Below are 21,229 nucleotides of genomic sequence, written 5' to 3'. Positions count from 1 at the left end.
AATGAATGGAAGTCAATGTAAAATCCTTATGAAGTTAGAAAAACACACTGTGTGTGTGTGTGTGTGTGTGTGCGTGTGGGGGTGTGTGTGTGTGTGTGTGTGTGTGTGTGTGTGTGTGTGTGTGTGTGGTGTGTGTGTGGTGTGTGTGTGGTGTGTGTGTGGTGTGTGTGTGTGTGTGTGTGTGGTGTGTGTGTGTGTGTCTGTGTTGAGTCAGACGTCACACCCTGTACTTTGCCTTAGTCAGTGTGTCTGCAGAGGGTAGAAAAGCCGTGTGTGTTACTCCAGCCCTGGAGCTACGTTTTTCTTTCCCCAGGTGACGATCATCAGCGTTAACACACAACCTGACAGCCCGACTAGATCAGGAAACATCGCCTGCAGCATCACTAACATGTCTGTGGAACGGTGCTTCGTTTTCACTATCATGACAGAATTAATCGGACTAAACAGTGTTTTGTCACATTTTGTACTGTGACGAAGTGTCACAGTACAATTGCAGCATTTGTTTTGTAATACTGTTATTTAAAAAAAAAAAAAAAAAAAAATATATATATATATATATATATATATATATATATATATATATATATATATATATATATATATATATATATATATATATATGTCAAATTTATCAAAGCAACTAAAAACATTCCAGATCGATATTCTGACACAATCTGGTTGTGATCACTGGATGTTGTTCAGGCATGCTGGCCGCGAAAGGAATTTTTATTTTTCAACTGAGCATCCCAGACATTCTTTCTCTACCTTCTCTGCTAAATTCTGATAATATGAAGTATTAGGTGTAAATGGATGGATCAGATTGATCTAAAACCAACATCTATATCAGCCTATCTGCTCTCAGCAACATTTTTTGGAGCTATAATCTCCAAAATATGTTGCAGATTTTGTTCATTCACATCAAGCAGATTTCATTCACTTTAAGTTCAGTACAGCTATTACTGACTGTTGATTACGTCACAGCTGTCTGGGTAGACGCTTGTTTGCATTTGAAAATAAGTCAGTAGAACCTTATCTAAAAGAATCTTTACAAGTGTTTGGATTTTTTGAGCAAAAAAAAAAAAAAAGTCTCATTTGAAGCTAATCGACAAATACATCGAAGGGAATGTTTAGTGTTTGTTCTTTCCGCAGGTATGTTGGGCGAGGTTCTTATTGCTCACAGTTACTAACAGTGATGTGTGAAGCCCAGTTCAGACATGTTTTGGTTCTTCTAAGTGGGTTTCTTTTTTTTTTTTTTGCTTCCTGTGTCTGTATGTACCCATGTAGGGGTGTGTGTGTGTGCGTGTGCAGGTGTGTTGATTCACGATGAAGGGAGTGGTCGTGAAGGTTGGGACTCTGACACACACTGTATCACCCCGTCCAGGTGAGCCTGTGTATAAAGCAGCAGTAGGACAGCAGCTCGTTCTTTAATACGGACAGAATCTGACCTTTAACGGATCCGGTTTCCAGGTCCGTTTCACTTGATCCCCAACAGCCAGAGTTTACTGAGCCTTTGACGTTTGCTGATGCTCGACTTTCTCATCTGTTCCAGACTTCCTCTGCCACAGGAATCCAGAATGAGGATCCTTTTGCTTCTAGCTGGTGAGAGCTCTTCGGTTGCTGCTTTCTTTTTGGTTTTTTGGGGTTTTTTATTTACCCTTGATGTTCCTCAATACTTTAGCTTCTTCAACCAAGTTTAAACAAAGCATCAAGTTTAACGAATCTGAGCTGACGCCATATAAAGCTCAACTTAGAGACGAGTTGGAAGTGGTTATGTTGTAACTTTGTTGGAGTTAGGAATTGTCCTGATTAATCATTATTGAACAATTTTAGCTTCCTAAGATCATTTGTGTCTGCTGCTCAGGTAGCATAAAAGTTAATACCAGCAGTTTATGATGCTCTAATTGAATAAAATAAATTTATTTTGAATAATTGAAGAATGTACATTGTTGTTTGTACATAAACACAAGTTACTGCTGCAGATTGGCTCATCTGTTTGGCACGGTGGGACAGGCATAGACCTGTGGGCTCCTGGGGAGATTCATAGTCGGTAAACGCCTCCTATCCACCCTGAATGGAGGGGTGGGGGTGTGGTTGACCCCTGGGGCTCATCCTGCTGTCTCTGTCTGTGGATGTGTACTGAGGTGGTGGTAATGATGTGACTGCTGATGGTTTTATGGTGTCATACGTGAGCTTTGGGGGGGTTCACTCTCAGATGCCGTCAGTCAGTAGCTGTCTGCTCCTGGCATGTGCCGCCGCAAAAATACAAAATGATTTTGTCAAAATCTTTCTTAGTCGTTTTGATCTGGCTTCTCGTCCAAATATCTCAGTACACTTGAACTAAGACAAAAATTAACTTATGAGTAATTTTTTAGCGAGATATAAAAGCTTGTTTTCATTCAATAATTCCTTATTGATATTTTTTTAAAGAGTATTAGTTCCTATTGACAAATTGTTTCTCTTATAATAAGACATTTTTCCCCTGAGACAGTTATGCATACAGTAGGTGTGAGGGGACAGTAACGTGAACCCATAGCAGTCGTACAGCTGCAGAGTGGATACATGAGGTGACTTCCTGCTTTGGTTTGGAGAAATGAACGTGCAGGGTTTGAGGAAAGACCAGAAAAAAAAAAAATATATATATATATATATATATATATATATATATGGGAGACCTTCATGCAAGTTTTGGAAAGTAACCATGGCGACACAAATGATTAGTGTGGGTCAAAGTAAAAGAACAGCAGCTAATAATATTAATATTAATTCATATAGCTAATATTTATAAACAAGAGAGTGCTACTTTATCTAGGCTCTATAGAGCTGGATTATTAAAACTCTATTTTATTTACATGTATTCTTAAACATGTTTTTACTTGTATGGGTACTTTTTATTCCTTTATTTTAATGTGTCTTTTTTATTATTATTATTATTATTATTATTATTATTATTATTATTATTATTATTATCAATGCTGTTATTTTGTCATTTTCCTTTCCTAGCTGAATCTTGATTTGTTTTATTTATGAGTGTTGCTTGTGGACAGGGGCTGGGGGCAGTGTTCAGTGTTTCATATGTGAAAAAACTCAGTAAATTTAAAAGAAGTGAACCCATGGACGTCCTAGTTAATGTTCTAAGGAATTCCTAATTGTTCTGCCTGTTCCTTGACAGCAGCAGCGGCACTGGCTGCAGCCCAGAACGACTGCTCTCTGGGAGCATGTTACCCGCCGAGCACAGACCTGCTGCTGGGCCGGTCTCACCAGCTCAGGGCCTCCTCCACCTGCGGCCTCACTGGCTCAGAGATCTACTGCACCCCATACCAGGTAACCAGGCGCTCCAGAGCCGTCGTCCTTAACGTTCCTTTTCCCCCAGTCTTTCTCTGACGCAACTTCTTAGCACAGAAATTGTGGTACAAACATCTGGAGTTTATAGTAAAGAGTAGGAAGCAGAAAAAAGACAAAAAAATCTGCACAGTTCTTTGTGATGAAAATGCTGTTTAAGTAGCTGACAGTGCTCAGGGTTCATTTCAGGCAGAAGTCATGGTGGACAGAGAGGACGTGATTTTAGCCACATTACCTGACCACGGTTTGTGAAGCTGTCTGATTTTTGTGCCAGAGAATCGTGATGAAACTGTATAGTCACACACTGGGCTGTCTGCTGGCTCAGCAGAATCAATCCATAGCTGCAAGGACTGATGGTTTTGAAATGAGGGTTAGTGTCGAGAGCAGAGGGCATGCAGTGTGCAAGACTCCAGCTAATGGTTTTGCAACTGCGATTTCTCCTCAAAATAGACGGAATAAAGTCTTTCGCTTTCTAGCTTTTTATTACACTGCAAAAATACCAAGTATTACCAAGTATAAATCAAGTTTCTAGTGCAAATGTCTTGTTACACTTTAAATAAGACTAAAGTAACTTAAAAGTAACTTTTCAGCAAGATATACAAGTTTGTTTTGAGTCAATAATTACTTAATATTGATGAAAAAGTTCTAGTTGGCAGATAAATTTACTGATAACAAGATATTTCCCCATGTTTTAAGTGAAATAATCTGCCAGTGGAACTAGAACTTTTTCCATTAATATTAAGGAATTATTGACTTAAAACAAGCTTCTATATATTGCTGAAAATTTACTTGTAAGTTAGTTTTGTCTTATTTCAAGTGTATTAAGATATTTGCACTAGAAACTAGACAAAAAATACTTGGTAAGATTTTGTGTTTCTGCAGTGTGGCGTTGTGTAGTTCAACATAACACCTGCTGTGCCAGGTGTTATGTTTGCATTGTGTTGTCAGAATTTTTCACAGATAAAAATCACAAAGTGCTTCACAGAACACAAAAGAAACGTACATCAAAGAAAACATCAAATTATAATGAGAAAACAAAATCAAATGAAATAAAATCAGGGGTAAACTTACAATATAAGGAACTTGAAGTTGCAGTAACTTTAATTTCAATGAAATGCAGTGCAGTTGTCATTTGCTAAAGTAAGTATGTAGGCTAAATTGAAATGTGTACAAATAGACTTCATGTTTTTATGGGTGATAACAGAATAATTCACACTTGGGTTTTGTGTAACAATGTAACTAAACAGTTACCTATAAATAACTGACACATGCTCACCTGTGCGTGCAGAGGTGTATGATTTATTGTTTTGTTTGGTTTTTTTCAGACCATAGAAACAATCTTGCATTTTACTGGCATACGTTTGCTAATCTTATATCATTAAGTATTTTTTTTCCAGATGTAGCTTAAGAAATAATGAGTACAGTTTGTCAACACAATCATGACAATAATTTTTTTACAAAAGTGTCAGAGCATTATGTAATAAAAGGGCTGAATCTGTTGTATTTTGTAGGATCCACACCAACTTTTGTAACATATATTTATAATTATTGTGGACCAATGTTATTGCTGTAATGTATTTATGATCATATAAAGTAAAATAGAGATTTGTCAAGTCTTTTAAAGTAAGTTTTGATAACAGCATCAGAGTGTAAGACTGTAGCAACCAAACATGCACAATAGATCCAACATTTTGGTTGAATAGTTTATATTTAGCATCTTTACTTGTTAAATTTGTTTGATCCCCTTCAGTTAAAATCAGTCAGAATGTCCCCTCCCCTTTTTTTATTTATATTCTGAACTAAAATTACCTCACAGTCCACTGTGGACTTTGCACCCTAAATGTAGACCAAAAGGCACATTTATTCTGCGCAGACAGCTGGCACAAAGTCACTGTAAACACTATGTGTTTACACAAATCTCAGCAGAAAAGGTTCCACGTTGAATCACTTCTCACCTGCATGCAGTTCAAAGTCAAGTCTAAAGTCCCAGTCCTGCTTTGGAGGCAACCGAGCTGGTGAAAGTGACATCTGTACAACTCTGAGCGTTTGAAATAGATTGCCTTTATCACCTGGAAAAAGATAATGGTCTGGTTTTTATTATCTTTAAAAAGGAACACCGTACGTGAGACTGAGCATGATAACGTGTCTGTGATAATAATGAAAAAGAAAAACCTTCATTGACTCTTTTATTATGTAGATGTTATGTAAATCCACAAGAATTAAAATCAAAATTGTTTTTGGTTTTATTTTAAACCTGCTGCAAAGTGGCAATAAATCTAAAATATAGCATTTAAAGACACACATCTAACCTTTGTATGCATGTGTCAGTATGACAGGCAGTTATTCAGAGCCACTTTATTGGACTCCAGTGCATACACTGCCACCTGCTGGACAAACAGTGCATCCTTGTGTTAAGAAGGGTGATGAGCGTGACAAACCTGGTCCCTGTTCAATCAGTTCTTATTTCTTCTGCATTATATTTTAAACACGAAGCTCTAATTCTGAAAGGTCTGGTCTCTCCTGCATTCGCTTCAGTTCAAATCTAACTAGGATAATAATGTGAAGAAATATTCCAACATCTCTACGCAGCATTTGTGTGACCTGACATCAAGGTTGGATTGTAAGGAACCCAAACAAAAAAAAAACATCTTGCTCAAAGATTAATGAATAAAACGACAACAAACCAGGTCTAGATGATATGGCTCTGTGACATATAGGTGCTAACTGAGGGAGGCATAGCATAGCTAAATGCTACTGCACTCATGAAACTGTGGTGTGCAGTGATCATTGTCTATATAAGTTGCTAGAGCAAGTGTGGTTGCCTCGTGTGTTTGAACCCGGTAAATGGCTTGAATTTACGTCAGTCTGTGTGTGTAAACCCAGCTGGTCCACAGGAAACTCTTGAAGTTTTCCAGATTAGCCTCTCTGACCCTGGCGGCAGCACTCTCAGCCGTTCTTCTAGATGTCCTCCATTGAACAAAGTGTCATTGATCATGAACATCATGAACCTAAAAGCCTTTAACTGCAATTTAACTAAAACTTGAAACTTGAAACATCATCTGCAGTGTGTCCCTCTGAGTATAATCTTGGTGATATCTTGGCAATATCACAAAGATATTGCCAAGATATCTTGGTGATATTGCCAAGATGGCTCAGAGGTGATCTGTTTGTTTTGCTCTTGATTGATGACATCTCTCTGCACTGTGAGTGTGAGAAACCAGTGGCCCCACCGTGTCAGTCAGTGGACCCAGCAGAAGTATTTATTTGGTTTTCTTTTCTCACAGTGGAAAATGAAATGCTGCCCTTGTGACTCCAGGAACCCAAACGGTCAGCTGGCCCACACAGTGAAAGACATCCTCACGACTTCTGGGCCAAACCGGTGGTGGCAGTCCAGTAAAGGTAAAAAATAAGAGAAACAGCCTGACATCGTACTCCCTACTGATCACTGGAGTTGTGGAAATACTAAGTGCTCCCGTTCATAAAACCATTTTTCATGAAGAACATGAAGGCCTTGTCTTCTTCCCATAGGCGTAGATCCAGTCGTTCTTCAGTTTGACCTCAACAATCTCTTCCAGCTCGACAACCTGATGCTCAGCTTCAAGGTAAGAAGATCCACCCAGAAGTTTCCCAAACAAAAGACACAAGCTGTGTTTTTTTTATTTGTGTTGTTTTAATATGCGGACACTGGACAGAGGAACCTTTGATGTGTTTTCCTGCAGGGTCCTCGTCCCAACGCCCTGCTCATAGAGAGAACTCTGGACAACGGACGGACATGGCAGCCTGCGCTCTACTTGGCCAAAAACTGCAAGGAAGCTTTCCCTGGGATCCAAACCAACAGCCCCATCAGTCTGGAGCAGACATACTGCCACACACTGCAACCCCATGCCGACCCATACCAGGAGGAAAGGGTAAGGACAAGATGTCTCATGCCGTCTTACATAATCTACTCTCAAAGGGTTGTCATAACTCAGATCATCCGAGTATCTTTGAAGAGTTGTTGTGGATGGTGATGCTGTGGGCAAGAACGATTTCCAGTAGAGGTCAGTCTTGAAAAGAATCAAGAGACCTCTGACTGAAGACTGTTGCTGTCAGTCAGCCTCATGACCGCCCTGACATGCTAATGGCTCAAATTTTGGGTAGCAGAGACGATATTCCACAGTAACTTGCTATTCTGGAACCGTGGAGTCCAGGATGTGATTCTTGCCCTCTTGCCTTCTTTTTGGTCCTGTTCTGCATCATGAATATTTGGGCTCATAGTTCAGGAATTACCCTTAGCTCTTGAGAAACTGATCAGCTGCTCCCAAAAACACCGAGGATATGCATCATAACTGTCTGAAAGTAAGAAAAAACTAACAAAATAACAAGAGCAAAAATCCTTCCAGCTGCACAGCATCCAGAACCAGAGGGTAAAATTGTCCAAACATGCAACGTTTCAACCAAAAACAAAAAAAATGTGAAGTCTGCAAAACTTCAGAACCAGCGTAATGGAGTTACTCCAGCATGGAGTGATTGGCACAGTGCTAGAATTTATTTATATATTTATTTCAGGCTAAGAATGCTGCCATTTTTCAGCAGAATGACGTCCACCTCTTAACAACACAGAACGTCTCTGTGTACAAGGTCTCCTTAAGAACATCAAACTAATCCGCCTTGTCATCCCCAGATCGAGTTCAGCCCGTTGCGTCAGTACCTTTTCGCTCCAGTTTCCGACAGCCAGAAGATTGAAGGTGTGTGTGTGTATGTGTGTTTGAGTCGTGCTGCTGTTAAACCCCCCGGGCTGATGTGTGTGCGGCCTGCTGACTGACTCTCCCGCCCCCAGATAAGGCAGGTCTGACCGGCCTGCGGGTGATGCTGACCGAGCTGGGCGACGTGCCCAGCTTCCCGGGCAGATCCTTCAGCAAGTTTTTTGCCCTGAAGGAGATGAGAGTGATGGGAACCTGCATGTGCCACGGACACGCCGACCGCTGCCAGGCGCAGGAATACAAGTCTCCTGGTACCGACACCATACAGGTAGGAGCAGAAAGAAAGGTATTACTCTGCTTCAGCGTCATGTGTGTTTCATATTGTAATATGAATTTATCGTCATACTGTAAAACATTTGAGCCACATTTAGTTGTCTACTATCTTCTACTCTTTAAGTCAAACAAATTTAGTGAGTTTTAAACTAAATGTGTGAGTTTGTGAAAAATAAACTTACAATTGTAAGTTGTATTAACTTTTTTATTAATTTTGTCAAACCTCCAAGAGTTAAATAAATAAGATTTTAGGTTAGCACTTAAAAAAACTGAAAAAAAATAAAAAGAAAGGAGTGGGAACTATTTCCCAGAATGCTTAGCGGCATGTTTTCGTATCCTGTGTAACAGAGGTGGAAGTGTGTTACATCGATCCGACTCGTGTGTGTTACTAAGTCAAATGTTTATTTCAGTGTAACTCTTGGTTTGCAAAGCTTGAGGACAATGTCCTGTTCACACTAAATGTTCTAGAGCAAAATCCATTGTGATGTTTGGTCAAATTCATTATCAGGTCAGAAATTTTGTTCTTGCAATTTGAAAATGTAAATATTCTAACGTAAAATAAGTATTTATTTTTAACTTGATAGTGTGAGTGAAAATAACAGAGAAATGAGGCTCTTTAATAAAGTGAGGGCAGTTTTTTTTCTTAAATATTGTGAAATAATCATTTGGTTTAAATTGCAGCATTAAGTTAAAACTCACAATTCAAGTTTGATGAACTTAAAAAACAATGTTTAGACAACTTGTCTCTTGTTGTTAAGTCAACTTAATGAACTTTAATTTCTGAGTTAAAACCAAAATAATTTTTTTGTTGACTTAAATCGCATTTTAAGGCAGCAGGTGGATTTTCATTTCATTGTCAATTAAACCATCTTCAGATGTTTTACATGTCTTTCTGATTCTCAGCTTGATGGTCCTGAGTGCCACAGAAAATCATTTCTGCCTGTAGCCATCAGCCTTTACAATGCCCAACTCTGAGTAACTTAAATGTTAAATCTTTCTTTACATCACACTTAGTCATCCATATATATTTGTTTTATAAATTATCATATATGGTTACATTTATATTATTAAGAATTAACACCTTGGATGGAGTAGCTTGTCAACCAGTAAGCAATTTCTGCTTGTGGATCAATAAACTATATTCTACTTTACAGATCTTGCCTTTTAGAGTGCAGTGCTAGGCTTTGTACACAACAGCTTATCGCAGAGAAGAACATGTACGTTTTGTTCTTGTTAGAAGAATGAACTGTTGACTCCATGGGTTTATCTGTGTTATCTCGGCAGGTGAATCATGTGTGTGACTGCAGACACAACACGGCCGGTGAGAACTGCGAGCGCTGCGCCGACTTCTACAACGATCTGCCCTGGAGACCCGCAGTGGAAGGGAACACACACAGCTGCCAACGTAAAGCTGCTCCCGTATCTTTACACACCGTCTGAAAATTATTTCGAGGAGTTTCTGCCCACATCAGTCAAAGTTGTGACAATTAAACTTCAGTCCTAGAGGAAAACTTAAATATATAGTGAGAACCTCCATTTTCTTTACATTAGACTCCCTCGTATTCAGCTGTCAAGTAACACTGTGGAACCCTGTTAGCCAACAGTACTGACCTCTTTGAAGAGTCACTTTAACGACAGCTGAAATGTCACCACTGTTGTGGTTCTAGTTACCGTCTAGAAAAGTGTTTATTAAAGTGGTGGCCGCCAGAGGGCGCCAAAGAGGGTTTAGAAAACTGGAGTGAGAATGAGGGAAAAAAAATGATGCAAAAAGAAAAAAGTTATTAAATCACAAATTTTAAATCATAGTTTGTTAGCATCAAATTTAATTAGCTATTTTTATTACTATTATTATTATATAAACTGAGTAACGTTACAAATAATGTGAAATGTTATTTGCTGTGCTCATCTCTGATTGGCTGCCAGTTAAATTTCCAAAGTGAGTTTGCAGCAAATGGAGAAGTTTCTGTCAAGAAAAAGGCAGTGGGAGCTGTCCAGCTGTGGTGGACACTGCTGCTGGATGCCTTAAAATCAGAAGGTTATGAAGCAATACTTATGCTAAATGCATATAATAAATATGGAAGTGTGAATAATAGTGAAAAAATTGTGGGGTTTTTTTTGCATATCTTGTTTGTTTATAAAGGGGGTCCACAGCAGAAGCTAATGCTGTTAGTTAGAGAACCCCTGACATACAATAGATCAGACTAGACCAGCTTCACTTGACCTCATGACCTTTTCTACGCCAAAGAGACGCCTTTAGTAAAAGACGTTAACAAACCTTAATAAAAGTTTTCCTAACAGGGTTACTATTTCAAAGAAATAAGTGTCACACCCTTACTAATCTAATAAATTAGTGTGACCATAGTTCTGTCCATCTTTGTCCTGTCCTCAGGCTGTGAGTGCAACAACCACGCCCAGCGCTGTCACTTCGACCCAGCAGTGTATGAGGCCAGTGGGCGGAGGAGTGGCGGAGTGTGTGAGGGCTGCATGCACCACACCACAGGGCCAAAGTGTGACCGGTGTGCCCCGGGCTACCAGCCAAACCCCCGGAGCCGGATGGATCGTCCCGATGCATGCATACGTAAGTGAAGACGCCGATTTTTGAAAAAAATAAAAATAAAACGTTTTTCCCAGCGCAGCATGTTAAAAGACAAAGCCGTGTTTGAGACAATCCGGGTTCTGTTGGGTCCAGGGTGCGCCTGCAGTGCGGATGGGACGGTGAACGGGGGCCAGTGTGAAGACAGGACCGGCTCCTGTCAGTGCAAGGCTAACGTGGAGGGCCCTTACTGCGACCGCTGCAGAAAAGGTTTCCACAGCCTGAGCTCGTCCGACCCCATGGGCTGCAAAAGTGAGTCCTCCAACATGCAGAACAAAGGAAGGCAGCTGCATGTCGTGCTTTTTATTCCTGTTGAGAAAAACTATAATCTCATAGTTTTATCTTTCCATTTGGTGAAAATTTGAAGCTTTAGAAGAAATAAAGCCACTCATAAAGAAATTAAATCACACCTGAACAAAAACTCAGCCATTCATCTGCATTTCAGAATCCAAATGATTTTTTGTTTTTGTTTTTATTCCTCCAATACTAAACTCAGGAGTCATAATAGAAAAAGTATAATTTATGCTAATTAGAAATTATAGTAGGTCTGTTACACACATAGAGTAGCTTAGAAGTGATAAATCATCTGGTGTTGACATTGTCCAAAAAAAAAAAAAAAAAAAAAAAAAAAGCTGCTTAGGGCCCCAAAAAGGCTTGGAAGGCCCTGATAATGGCTTTGACATGCTCTACGGAGCTCCTGTCAGCTCTTGTTTCTTTGTAGAGCGGTCTTGTCCGGTGGTGACCTGTTGGCGGTCAGCCCGCTCTCTGCCTAACGCTGGTTTATCCCGCTCTGCAGAATGCTCCTGTTCTCCTGTCGGCTCCCTGTCGGTGCTGTGTGACCCTGTGACCGGACAGTGTCCCTGTCGCCCCCACTTCCATGGCCTGACCTGCGACTTGTGTTCGAAAGGCTACTGGAAGCCGCCCCAGTCAGAGGTCTGCGAACCGTGTGGCTGTGACCCGACCTGGTCGACCAGTGACACCTGTGACCAGGTAAGAAGACCCGTGCAGGTCTGTCACTTCAACACGGCCCTGGGATGTAAACTCCATCTGACCTGCGTCAAAATGCTTTTGGAAACATGCATTTCTTTTTCCCCGAGGCAACAATATCCACACAAGAGTTTAGTCCACAAAATTACTATTTAAAGACAAATGTTGGTTCTAGACTGCAATATTCAAACAGAGGCATTTATCCATCTTTCACTTTTTTCCAGACTCGGTTTGAGTTTTTGAAGTGAAATAAACTCTTCTCTGCCCTCTAAATGCTTCAGTGCTTGTTCCTCACTGACAACGTTCAAAGGTCCACTCTTATGGTTCCACGAACAAGCTAGGATGGGTCTGTAGGCGAATCAAAACATCTCCGTTACATTTAATACACAAAATTATTCTCAGATTTCACTCGATCAGTTTTTCCTGTTTTGAGCTCATAGAGGAATTCACCGTCCTAACTCAGTGTTTACAGCAGGACCTCACACACTTGAAAATGGCTGCAAGCTGACGCACAGCGGTACAACCGTATGTCTTTGACCCGGGCAATGAAGCACAATAATTCAGCACAAAAAAAACTTTTTTTTTTCCCCTGCAAATGCAACTTTTTAAAAAATCTGGACTGATTGACTGGTGGCATTATATCATTTAGTTAGGACTCTTTAATGGAATATTTCTTTTAAATATCAAGTTGAAGATTTTTTGACTAATACCAAAAGTATATGCAATGACATTGTTGATATTGTTCTAAGGATGTTTTTAAGAACTTGTCAAATTTCTTTCTAAGATACAAGATATATTTTATTCCTTACTCGATGATGAGTCGATTACAGGAATCAATTCCTCTGGTATTTTTTGACGACTTATCTCTGGTGACGAACTCAAAGTCTTTGAGATTGGTAGGCCTCCTCACCACCACCCTGACCTTTAGCTCCGTCCACAATTTTCTTTCAAACTTATGTCAGGGAACACTATAAATGTTAAAAGCTGCAAAACAAAGACGCTGATCAACATCCACACGAAATGGGAAATACAATGCTAACATCCAAGTGGGTAGCTTGCGCCCCCCAAATGAGCGCACAGAATGTGAAAAGTGCTGGAAAAGTCTTTGCTGTTAAAGGAAGAAATATCTAAATTTGAGGAAATGTGTCGTTTACAAATTGCTTTAACGAATCAAAGAAAATGTCCAGTCAGTATCAGACGTTCAGCGGTTCTCTGAACATGTTCTGAGCCAGAAGTTTTCACACTGTGAGTGTGTTTGGTTGCAGCGGACTGGTCAGTGTCAGTGCAGACGAGACTTTGGAGGAAGGACGTGCAGTCAGTGCGCAGACGGCTCATATGGAACCCCTCTGTCTGGCTGCCGACGTGAGTCACCAGATTTATTTTCTGATATTTCATCCTATTTTTGCTTCTTTAATCAAAACCTTGTGTGTGTGTGTGTGTGTGTGTGTGTGTTTCTGTCTACAGCTTGTCAGTGTGACACAGCGGGAACCCTTCCAGAAGTGTGCAACAGGAAAACGGGAGCGTGTTTGTGCCGACCAGGTGTCACGGGGCCCCGCTGCGACTCCTGCAGTCGCGGGTACTGTGACTCGTTCCCTGCCTGTGAACTTTGTCCAGACTGCTTCTTCACTCTGGACTCCCAGCGAAGGAACGTCAGCCTCGTTCTGGACAAGCTTTCCCTCAGACTGCCGTCTCTTTCCGGCGGCGGTGGGGATCTCGGGAGCTTCAGGCCACGCTTTCTGGAGCTTGAGGCCGGCCTCAGCCGGATCAGGGAGTCCATATCCCGACCGCCCAAGACTGTCACACAGCTGGAAGACGCTCTGTTCCTGCTCAACAAACTGAGGTGAGGAGCGGCTGAGATAGTGTGTGTTGACTATATGTTCCAATTATGTACAGTGAGGGGAGGAGCTTAGAGATGTACCAATCTGATATTAATATCTGTATCGTCCCGATACTGAAAATTAATTCTAGATTTGGTATCGGTGACGATGTACCCGTTCCATAAAGGCTGATTAGTCTAATTCTAAGTTTGGGGTCTGAGTGACATCATGCTCATTATATTTAGAAATCCTAATTTTACTTTCTGAACCATTTAAAAGACGGATTGCTGCAGTTTATTTTGTCACCTTTGACCAAGATAGTCAACCTGTTGTTTCAGTCGGTTTCAGTTTCTCTGTTGTTTATTTTTCATTGGCTGTTCTTCTCCTAACTGCACTGACTGAACAATTTAAATCTGTTTTTGAATGTTTGATCAAACTTGTGAAGCTGTTGCTGTGTTTAAGTCTTATTTACTGGTGGAGAGTCATCAAAAAATTATGTCTGTGGGTTTTTTTTTATTTTTTAAAGAAACCTTTTCAGTCAATTCAGCACTTTTTTTCTCTGTATCGGATCGATACCCAGCAAATACTTTATACTGTATCAGTATGAGAAGTGAAAAAACGTGGCAGGCGGGTTACTACCAGACTTGGAAAACTAAAAAAAATCTAGTTGTATGAAACATTTTACAACAGGAAGTACGCTAAGAGATGTCAAAGCAAACAGTAGCAGGCCTCACTTGCCTTCATCAACATTTATTAGTCCAACAATAAGAATCAGACGGGGCAAAACAGCTTTCTAAAGCCAACATTAATAGTTTGATAATAGAAACACATTTCCATATTCTTTGGCCTAACACAGTCCTTCAGAGATATGAGCGGCACTAAACTGACTGAACTAGTTGGTTTAGATAACTTTAGGTCTTAATAAATGAATAAATGTTAGAAAACTGCTCTTATCCATTTAGTCAGGTCTGATATTAACATTTTGTTCAGCAATCTTAAATCTGTGTGACAAAAAAGGAAAAGTAGAAGAGATCTTTAAGAGGACAAATAATCTCTCACATCTCTGTATATGAGTTTCGAAGACTGGCATTGAGGTCCAGTGCCTGTTTCGGTTCAAAATCTTTCCCTTCCACTAATGGATCCTTTTCTGTTTTGTTTCAGGGACGACTTGGAGAAGGTCGATGACGCTCTGCCTCCTCCAGTCAGAGATCCTGGTTTGGAAGCGGAGCTGATTAAACTGCGGGATCTGCTGGACAGCATCTCTTCAATGTACAATGCCAAGAAAGATTCCACGGGGACCGTCACCGACCCCGATGATGCAGGTCGGCTCAGCCTTGGTGTTTTAGTTTTAATAAAAGCAACCGGAAGAAGATATCTTCTAAAAAAAAATTCACTTTGCCGATGTTGGGACAAATTCTGAACCTGTTTTCCAACCTTTGTACACAGAAGCTTTAAATGTTGTCAAGAATGCGCATAAAGAGTCGACAGAAGCGGCTAAGAAAGTGAATTCGACTGAGAACACAGTAAAGGAGGCAAGAGACATCCGAGAGGAGGCAGAGGACATCCGGAATCAAGTGCAGCCAAACAACACCAAAGTCCTGAGCCAGCTGAAAGACAAAATGGCCTCCCAGCCAGACCTCACTCCTGTTGCTAAGCAGGTAACCGTCGTGGCCGATCGAATGAGAGACTGTTTTCATTCCTCTCTTATTGCATTTTAGGAAACAAAGAAAAAAAATCTTGTTTCACAAAGGAATAAATTATTGTTTTTAATATACTTTAATATTGTATTAAAAAAATGAAAAATCTGGAAAATATGCCAATTTTTCATTGGCACATTGAAAAATTGCCAACGGTTAGTAAAATAACCGTTGGCTGCAGCCCTACCTTCAATCTGATGTGCATCATACCAGATTTGTGACTTCCTCTCTCCAGGTGTGTGGCAGTGCTCGGTCCGAACCCTGCACCCCTCTGCTGTGTGAGGGGGACGCTCTGTGTCCCCCAGAGGGCAGCCCGCTCTGCCAGAGCGGGACGCAGTGCGTTGGCGCGCTGCCTTTAAGCAAAAGGGCTGACGCCGACGTTACGGATGTGAAGGACCGTCTGGCCAACCTCAGTCTGAAGATCACCGAAGCTGCAGAGATGGTACGCACTCTGTCCTCATCACTGCAGATTTTCATTGTTCATTGATTTACAGATTTGTTTTTGTTTTTTTTTTAGATTTTCTCTTCAATTTATTTTATTGTTCTTTTCTCTGCAGCTTCAGAACGCACAGGAAAAAACAGACGAGGTGAGGCAAGTAGGGAAAGACCTGTCAGACAAAACTAAGACAAAAAGAGACCAGCTGGAGGACGACCTGAAGCAGACGCAAGACGTAGTTCAAGACCTCAAGGACTTTCTGACGGGTACAAATCATTCCAGGTCGCAGTGACTGCTGTGATTAGCGTCGTAAGGTAGAAATTCACTCAAACGTTTCAACTTTCTGTGCTTCTAGATCCATCTTCCAACCTGACCGAGGTTCAGAAGATAAGCGAGTGGATTCTGAACGCCAGCCTGCCGGTCAGTCTGCCTGACTTGGAGAAAAAACTGGAGGAGCTGAAAAATCTGGCTGCAAATCTGCCGAGCACCGAGAAAGTTCTGAAGGAGGCCAAGCCCCAGCTGGACACAGCCAGGAAGCTGCTGCAGGAGGCGGAGGAGGCCAGGTCAGGATGAACATTTAACACTGGGAGCGGGAGACATTTTAAATATCCGGGGAAAAAAAAAAAGACCAAAACAACAAATAAAATTGATCCTAATGTCTCCAGAAACAAAACTGTTCTTTTTAAAAAGAGGCTAGCTCATCCAGTCTTTGGTAGAAAGAGACAAAAACAATCATCTAAATTATTGTGCTTGTTTTCATTTACAATGCGATTCATTTCTTTATTTTTTTATTGTGACAGGCTTACCAATAGCATAACTACAGTTCAATGTATCAAGATCAGTCGTTGGTCAGATTGTTGACAAATGCAGAGTAAAAAAAAAAATTAAAAATGCACATTAATAAATCCTTACATCTGAATCCAGAAACTGGTTGGATCTAACCAAATTGCACAGACAGAAGAGGACATTGTAACTCTATCCAAATCAACATGTCATCAATGTGTGAATGAGAGAAAATCTGTTTTTGACACATTAACAGGGACAAGGCGCTGGAACCCAAGGACAAGTTGGACAAACTCCTGGAAGGCTTAGGCGCAGGGAACGACTCTCTCTCTGACTTGGAAAAAAAACTGCAGGGCAGCTTAGACCTCATCAAGAGCGTCAATGACAACCTGACACAGGTAGGAAGTGCTCTAGCGTTTCTCGGTAATCCTGTTATCTCAATAAAGTCAATGGAACTCGCTGAGATTTGTTAACCCCTCTGTTGTGGACGAAGGCCGAAGACAGGCTGAAGCCAGCAGAGAAGGCGCTGACCGACACAGAAGCACTGATGACACCGATGAAAGACCAGCTGGAGGAGCTGAAGAAGCTGCTGGAGGATGCAAAGCAAAAAGCTCCTGAAGCTCTGAAGACCGCAGGGGAGGCTGAGGGCGAGGCAACTGCAGCTCAACCGGTGAGATCTGGATAACACAACTTTAAACTGAGAATCGGCGTTTGTTGACCAAAGCCGGTTATTAGAGTGTGACTGTTCTAGTGTGTCTGTTCTAGTGTGACTGTTCTAGTGTGACTGTTCTAGTGTGTCTGTTCTAGTGTGACTGTTCTAGTGTGTCTGTTCTAGTGTGACTGTTCTAGTGTGACTGTTCTAGTGTGTCTGTTCTAGTGTGACTGTTCTAGTGTGACTGTTCTAGTGTGACTGTTCTAGTGTGACTGTTCTAGTGTGTCTGTTCTAGTGTGACTGTTCTAGTGTGTCTGTTCTAGTGTGACTGTTCTAGTGTGACTGTTCTAGTGTGTCTGTTCTAGTGTGTCTGTTCTAGTGTGACTGTTCTAGTGTGACTGTTCTAGTGTGTCTGTTCTAGTGTGACTGTTCTAGTGTGACTGTTCTAGTGTGACTGTTCTAGTGTGTCTGTTCTAGTGTGACTGTTCTAGTGTGTCTGTTCTAGTGTGACTGTTCTAGTGTGACTGTTCTAGTGTGTCTGTTCTAGTGTGACTGTTCTAGTGTGACTGTTCTAGTGTGACTGTTCTAGTGTGTCTGTTCTAGTGTGACTGTTCTAGTGTGTCTGTTCTAGTGTGACTGTTCTAGTGTGTCTGTTCTAGTGTGACTGTTCTAGTGTGTCTGTTCTAGTGTGACTGTTCTAGTGTGTCTGTTCTAGTGTGTCTGTTCTAGTGTGACTGTTCTAGTGTGTCTGTTCTAGTGTGTCTGTTCTAGTGTGACTGTTCTAGTGTGTCTGTTCTAGTGTGACTGTTCTAGTGTGACTGTTCTAGTGTGTCTGTTCTAGTGTGACTGTTCTAGTGTGACTGTTCTAGTGTGTCTGTTCTAGTGTGACTGTTCTAGTGTGACTGTTCTAGTGTGACTGTTCTAGTGTGTCTGTTCTAGTGTGACTGTTCTAGTGTGTCTGTTCTAGTGTGACTGTTCTAGTGTGTCTGTTCTAGTGTGTCTGTTCTAGTGTGACTGTTCTAGTGTGTCTGTTCTAGTGTGACTGTTCTAGTGTGTCTGTTCTAGTGTGTCTGTTCTAGTGTGACTGTTCTAGTGTGACTGTTCTAGTGTGACTGTTCTAGTGTGTCTGTTCTAGTGTGTCTGTTCTAGTGTGTCTGTTCTAGTGTGTCTGTTCTAGTGTGTCTGTTCTAGTGTGACTGTTCTAGTGTGTCTGTTCTAGTGTGTCTGTTCTAGTGTGACTGTTCTAGTGTGTCTGTTCTAGTGTGTCTGTTCTAGTGTGACTGTTCTAGTGTGTCTGTTCTAGTGTGTCTGTTCTAGTGTGACTGTTCTAGTGTGACTGTTCTAGTGTGACTGTTCTAGTGTGTCTGTTCTAGTGTGTCTGTTCTAGTGTGTCTGTTCTAGTGTGACTGTTCTAGTGTGTCTGTTCTAGTGTGACTGTTCTAGTGTGACTGTTCTAGTGTGACTGTTCTAGTGTGTCTGTTTTAGTGTGTCTGTTTTAGTGTGACTGTTCTAGTGTGACTGTTCTAGTGTGACTGTTCTAGTGTGTCTGTTCTAGTGTGTCTGTTCTAGTGTGTCTGTTCTAGTGTGTCTGTTCTAGTGTGACTGTTCTAGTGTGTCTGTTTTAGTGTGACTGTTCTAGTGTGTCTGTTCTAGTGTGTCTGTTCTAGTGTGTCTGTTCTAGTGTGTCTGTTCTAGTGTGACTGTTCTAGTCCTCCTTGTTTCCTTAGCTCTGCTGCATTTCTCTCACCTCATAAAGAGAATAAAAAAAGTGAACCATCCACAAACAGGTTTCTAAACCTTGAAATAAAATGACATTATCAGAGTTCTTTTGCATCTGGCATTAGGACTCTATGGGGAAAACACTGCCCCCTGCAGGATGCCTTGTTTCTTACATTGTTAAGGTTACTTCCTCCTCGTCATTCTGTCCATACTACTCCTTTAAAAAGTAGATTTCCTCCCCAAGAGAGTGTATACTCTGTCCTAATTACATTACAGAAAAAGCAAAGTCAATTGCTAATCTAATGCTAATTGGTAAAAAGTTATCAAAGAAACAACAGCTAGCTATTTTCTTTTTCCTCCTGAGCAAGCAGGTGGCAACAGTGGAAAGAAAAGACCCCCATTTAACAGGAAGAAACCGTTAACAGAATCAGGCACTTTTTCAGTAGCTGAAAATAATCACCAGCTGGCAGCTGACAAGACAGAACAGTGGCATGAAATCCATAAAGATTAGTGTTACACAAGCTAATGTAAAATTCCTACTATAAAGTACACCAATATAATTCTAGCTATTTTTTATTGCATGCAACGTTTTGCCACAGAAACATAACTGGGAGTGTAAGTGTGGTCCGAGAGACAAAACATAGGCCAAGTAAACATTAGACATATTAAGTCTAGATTCTGATGCTGTCAATATATACTGCTCAAAAAAATAAAGGGAACATTTCACTTTAATTTTGTGTGTGGCTCCAAATCCAGGCCTCCATTGGTTAATAAATTTGATTTCCATTGATGATTTTTGTGTGATTTTGTTGTCAGCACATTCAACTTTGTACAGAACAAAGTATTCAATGAGAATATTTCATTAATTCAGATCTAGGATGTGTTATTTGAGTGTTCCCTTTATTTTTTTGAGCAGTGTATAATAATATAGAGCTGCAAATCAAGAGAAAATCAAGTGTGTTCAAGGCGTTTGAATCTCAGCAGCATAATGTTCTGTTAGACCTGCTAACACGAGGCTAAACAAAGCTAAATGTTCTGCGTATGTATGTATGTGCATATGCTCACGCTGACGGCTGTGTGTGTATTTTCAGATTCTAAAGACTTTGGAGGAGCAGCTTGATCGTCTTAAAGACCAGGCGGGCCCTGTAGCTCCTGGAGAGACGACGCCTCTGGCAGAGAGAGTGGAGAAGCTGAAGGACAAAGCTAAAACTCTGACCAACACCGCACTCAATATGACAGATGCTCTCGAAGGTAATGCAGGAATGCTACTTTATCGATATATTGTCTTGTATCATGACAAACCTTTGACCTTTTTTTTCATTGAATGCTTTTGGTTGTTAGTCGCATGCTTGTTTTTAGATGCAGATTGACGGTCCAAATGTTTTTGCTTTTTTTTTCCCCTGTGCTATTTATGACAGCATAATGTCATAAATAGGAAATAGAAAATTAAATTACTTAATGACAGACAGTATGTTAGTTAGTCACTTTCAGGGGGGAGCTGGATGTAAGATGGCTTCTGAGACATTTGGAGTGTTTCCTGATGGATGCTGGTTTTCTCTGTGTTTTCTGATGATGGACACCAGTTTTCTCATCTTCTCTCCAGGAAAAGCAGACTCCCTGAGAGGACTGCAGGACGAGATCATCCAGAAGTCTGCCAAGCTTGAAGGACTTGACACCAAGCTGAAGGACATCTTGCAAGTGATCCGAAAAAGAGCGGAAGAACTCCGTTCCTGTTCGGCCTAAATCTCATATGCAGTGGGGCACTGTTGCTCCCCTTGTTGCTCAGTCATCATTAAAATCCTAACCTAACATATTTTTTTAATATTTGCACTCTTTGCATAGCACTTTTTCAACAAAATAATTTTTATTCAGAGATATAATAATCTGTTTCACTCTACACTCTCGTCCACTGTTAGCATGTGGTACAACTGTTCTACTTTTCAAAAAGGAACAAAAGGGTCACTGATACTGTACAATATTTATTTTTTTATTTTTTCTTTGCATCTGCTGTTTGTGCACTTTTAAAATAAATTCTTGTTTACTGTTAAGTGTGTGGGAGTTGTTTAGAGTTTAATTTCCTTGTTTGTTTCTTAATTATTCAAAAGTTATTAAAGTTAAAACTAACAAAATAAAAACTAAAATTGAGAAAACATTTTCATTAACTGAAATAAATAAAAACGGCAATTAAGGG

The 21,229-nt window shown here is 40.6% G+C and overlaps 1 protein-coding gene across 4 annotated transcripts; it reads left to right on the top strand.

The window, feature by feature from the left end:
• Window positions 1-791: 791 nt before the first annotated feature.
• lamb3 (laminin subunit beta 3) lies at window positions 792-21,086 on the top strand. Of its 4 annotated transcripts, none has more exons than XM_088005343.1 (23): window positions 792-1,467; window positions 1,550-1,599; window positions 3,173-3,321; window positions 6,624-6,738; window positions 6,868-6,941; window positions 7,059-7,247; window positions 8,003-8,066; window positions 8,159-8,349; window positions 9,639-9,759; window positions 10,744-10,932; window positions 11,044-11,199; window positions 11,744-11,937; window positions 13,200-13,296; window positions 13,399-13,774; window positions 14,913-15,073; window positions 15,198-15,409; window positions 15,684-15,890; window positions 16,006-16,150; window positions 16,240-16,447; window positions 16,924-17,065; window positions 17,161-17,337; window positions 20,130-20,289; window positions 20,642-21,086. In XM_088005343.1, the coding sequence occupies exons 2-23, from the start codon at window positions 1,575-1,577 to the stop codon at window positions 20,779-20,781; spliced, it is 3,492 nt and encodes a 1,163-aa protein (XP_087861469.1). In that variant the 5' UTR covers window positions 792-1,467; window positions 1,550-1,574; the 3' UTR covers window positions 20,782-21,086. The 4 variants fall into 4 exon arrangements, with proteins under 4 accessions (XP_087861469.1, XP_087861468.1, XP_087861467.1 ...); XM_088005342.1 differs by having other exon boundaries at window positions 3,170-3,321; XM_088005341.1 differs by having other exon boundaries at window positions 792-1,599.
• The last annotated feature ends 143 nt before the right edge of the window (window positions 21,087-21,229 follow it).

This window comes from Poecilia mexicana, unplaced genomic scaffold, assembly GCF_051168715.1.
Source record: "Poecilia mexicana isolate PSO_F unplaced genomic scaffold, ASM5116871v1 scaffold_5, whole genome shotgun sequence".
Taxonomy (NCBI): domain Eukaryota; kingdom Metazoa; phylum Chordata; class Actinopteri; order Cyprinodontiformes; family Poeciliidae; genus Poecilia; species Poecilia mexicana.
Note: the sequence above shows the minus strand (reverse complement) of the source record. Positions and strands in the feature narration are given on the sequence as shown.

Bases quoted from the DNA above. Each gene is read 5' to 3' on its own strand.
- lamb3 (XM_088005341.1), top strand. From the start codon at position 1,524: ATGCTCGACTTTCTCATCTGTTCCAGACTTCCTCTGCCACAGGAATCC. The intron at 9,760-10,743 runs GTAAAGCTGCTC...TCCTGTCCTCAG, and splicing joins GAACACACACAGCTGCCAAC to GCTGTGAGTGCAACAACCAC. The intron at 11,200-11,743 runs GTGAGTCCTCCA...CCCGCTCTGCAG, and splicing joins CGACCCCATGGGCTGCAAAA to AATGCTCCTGTTCTCCTGTC.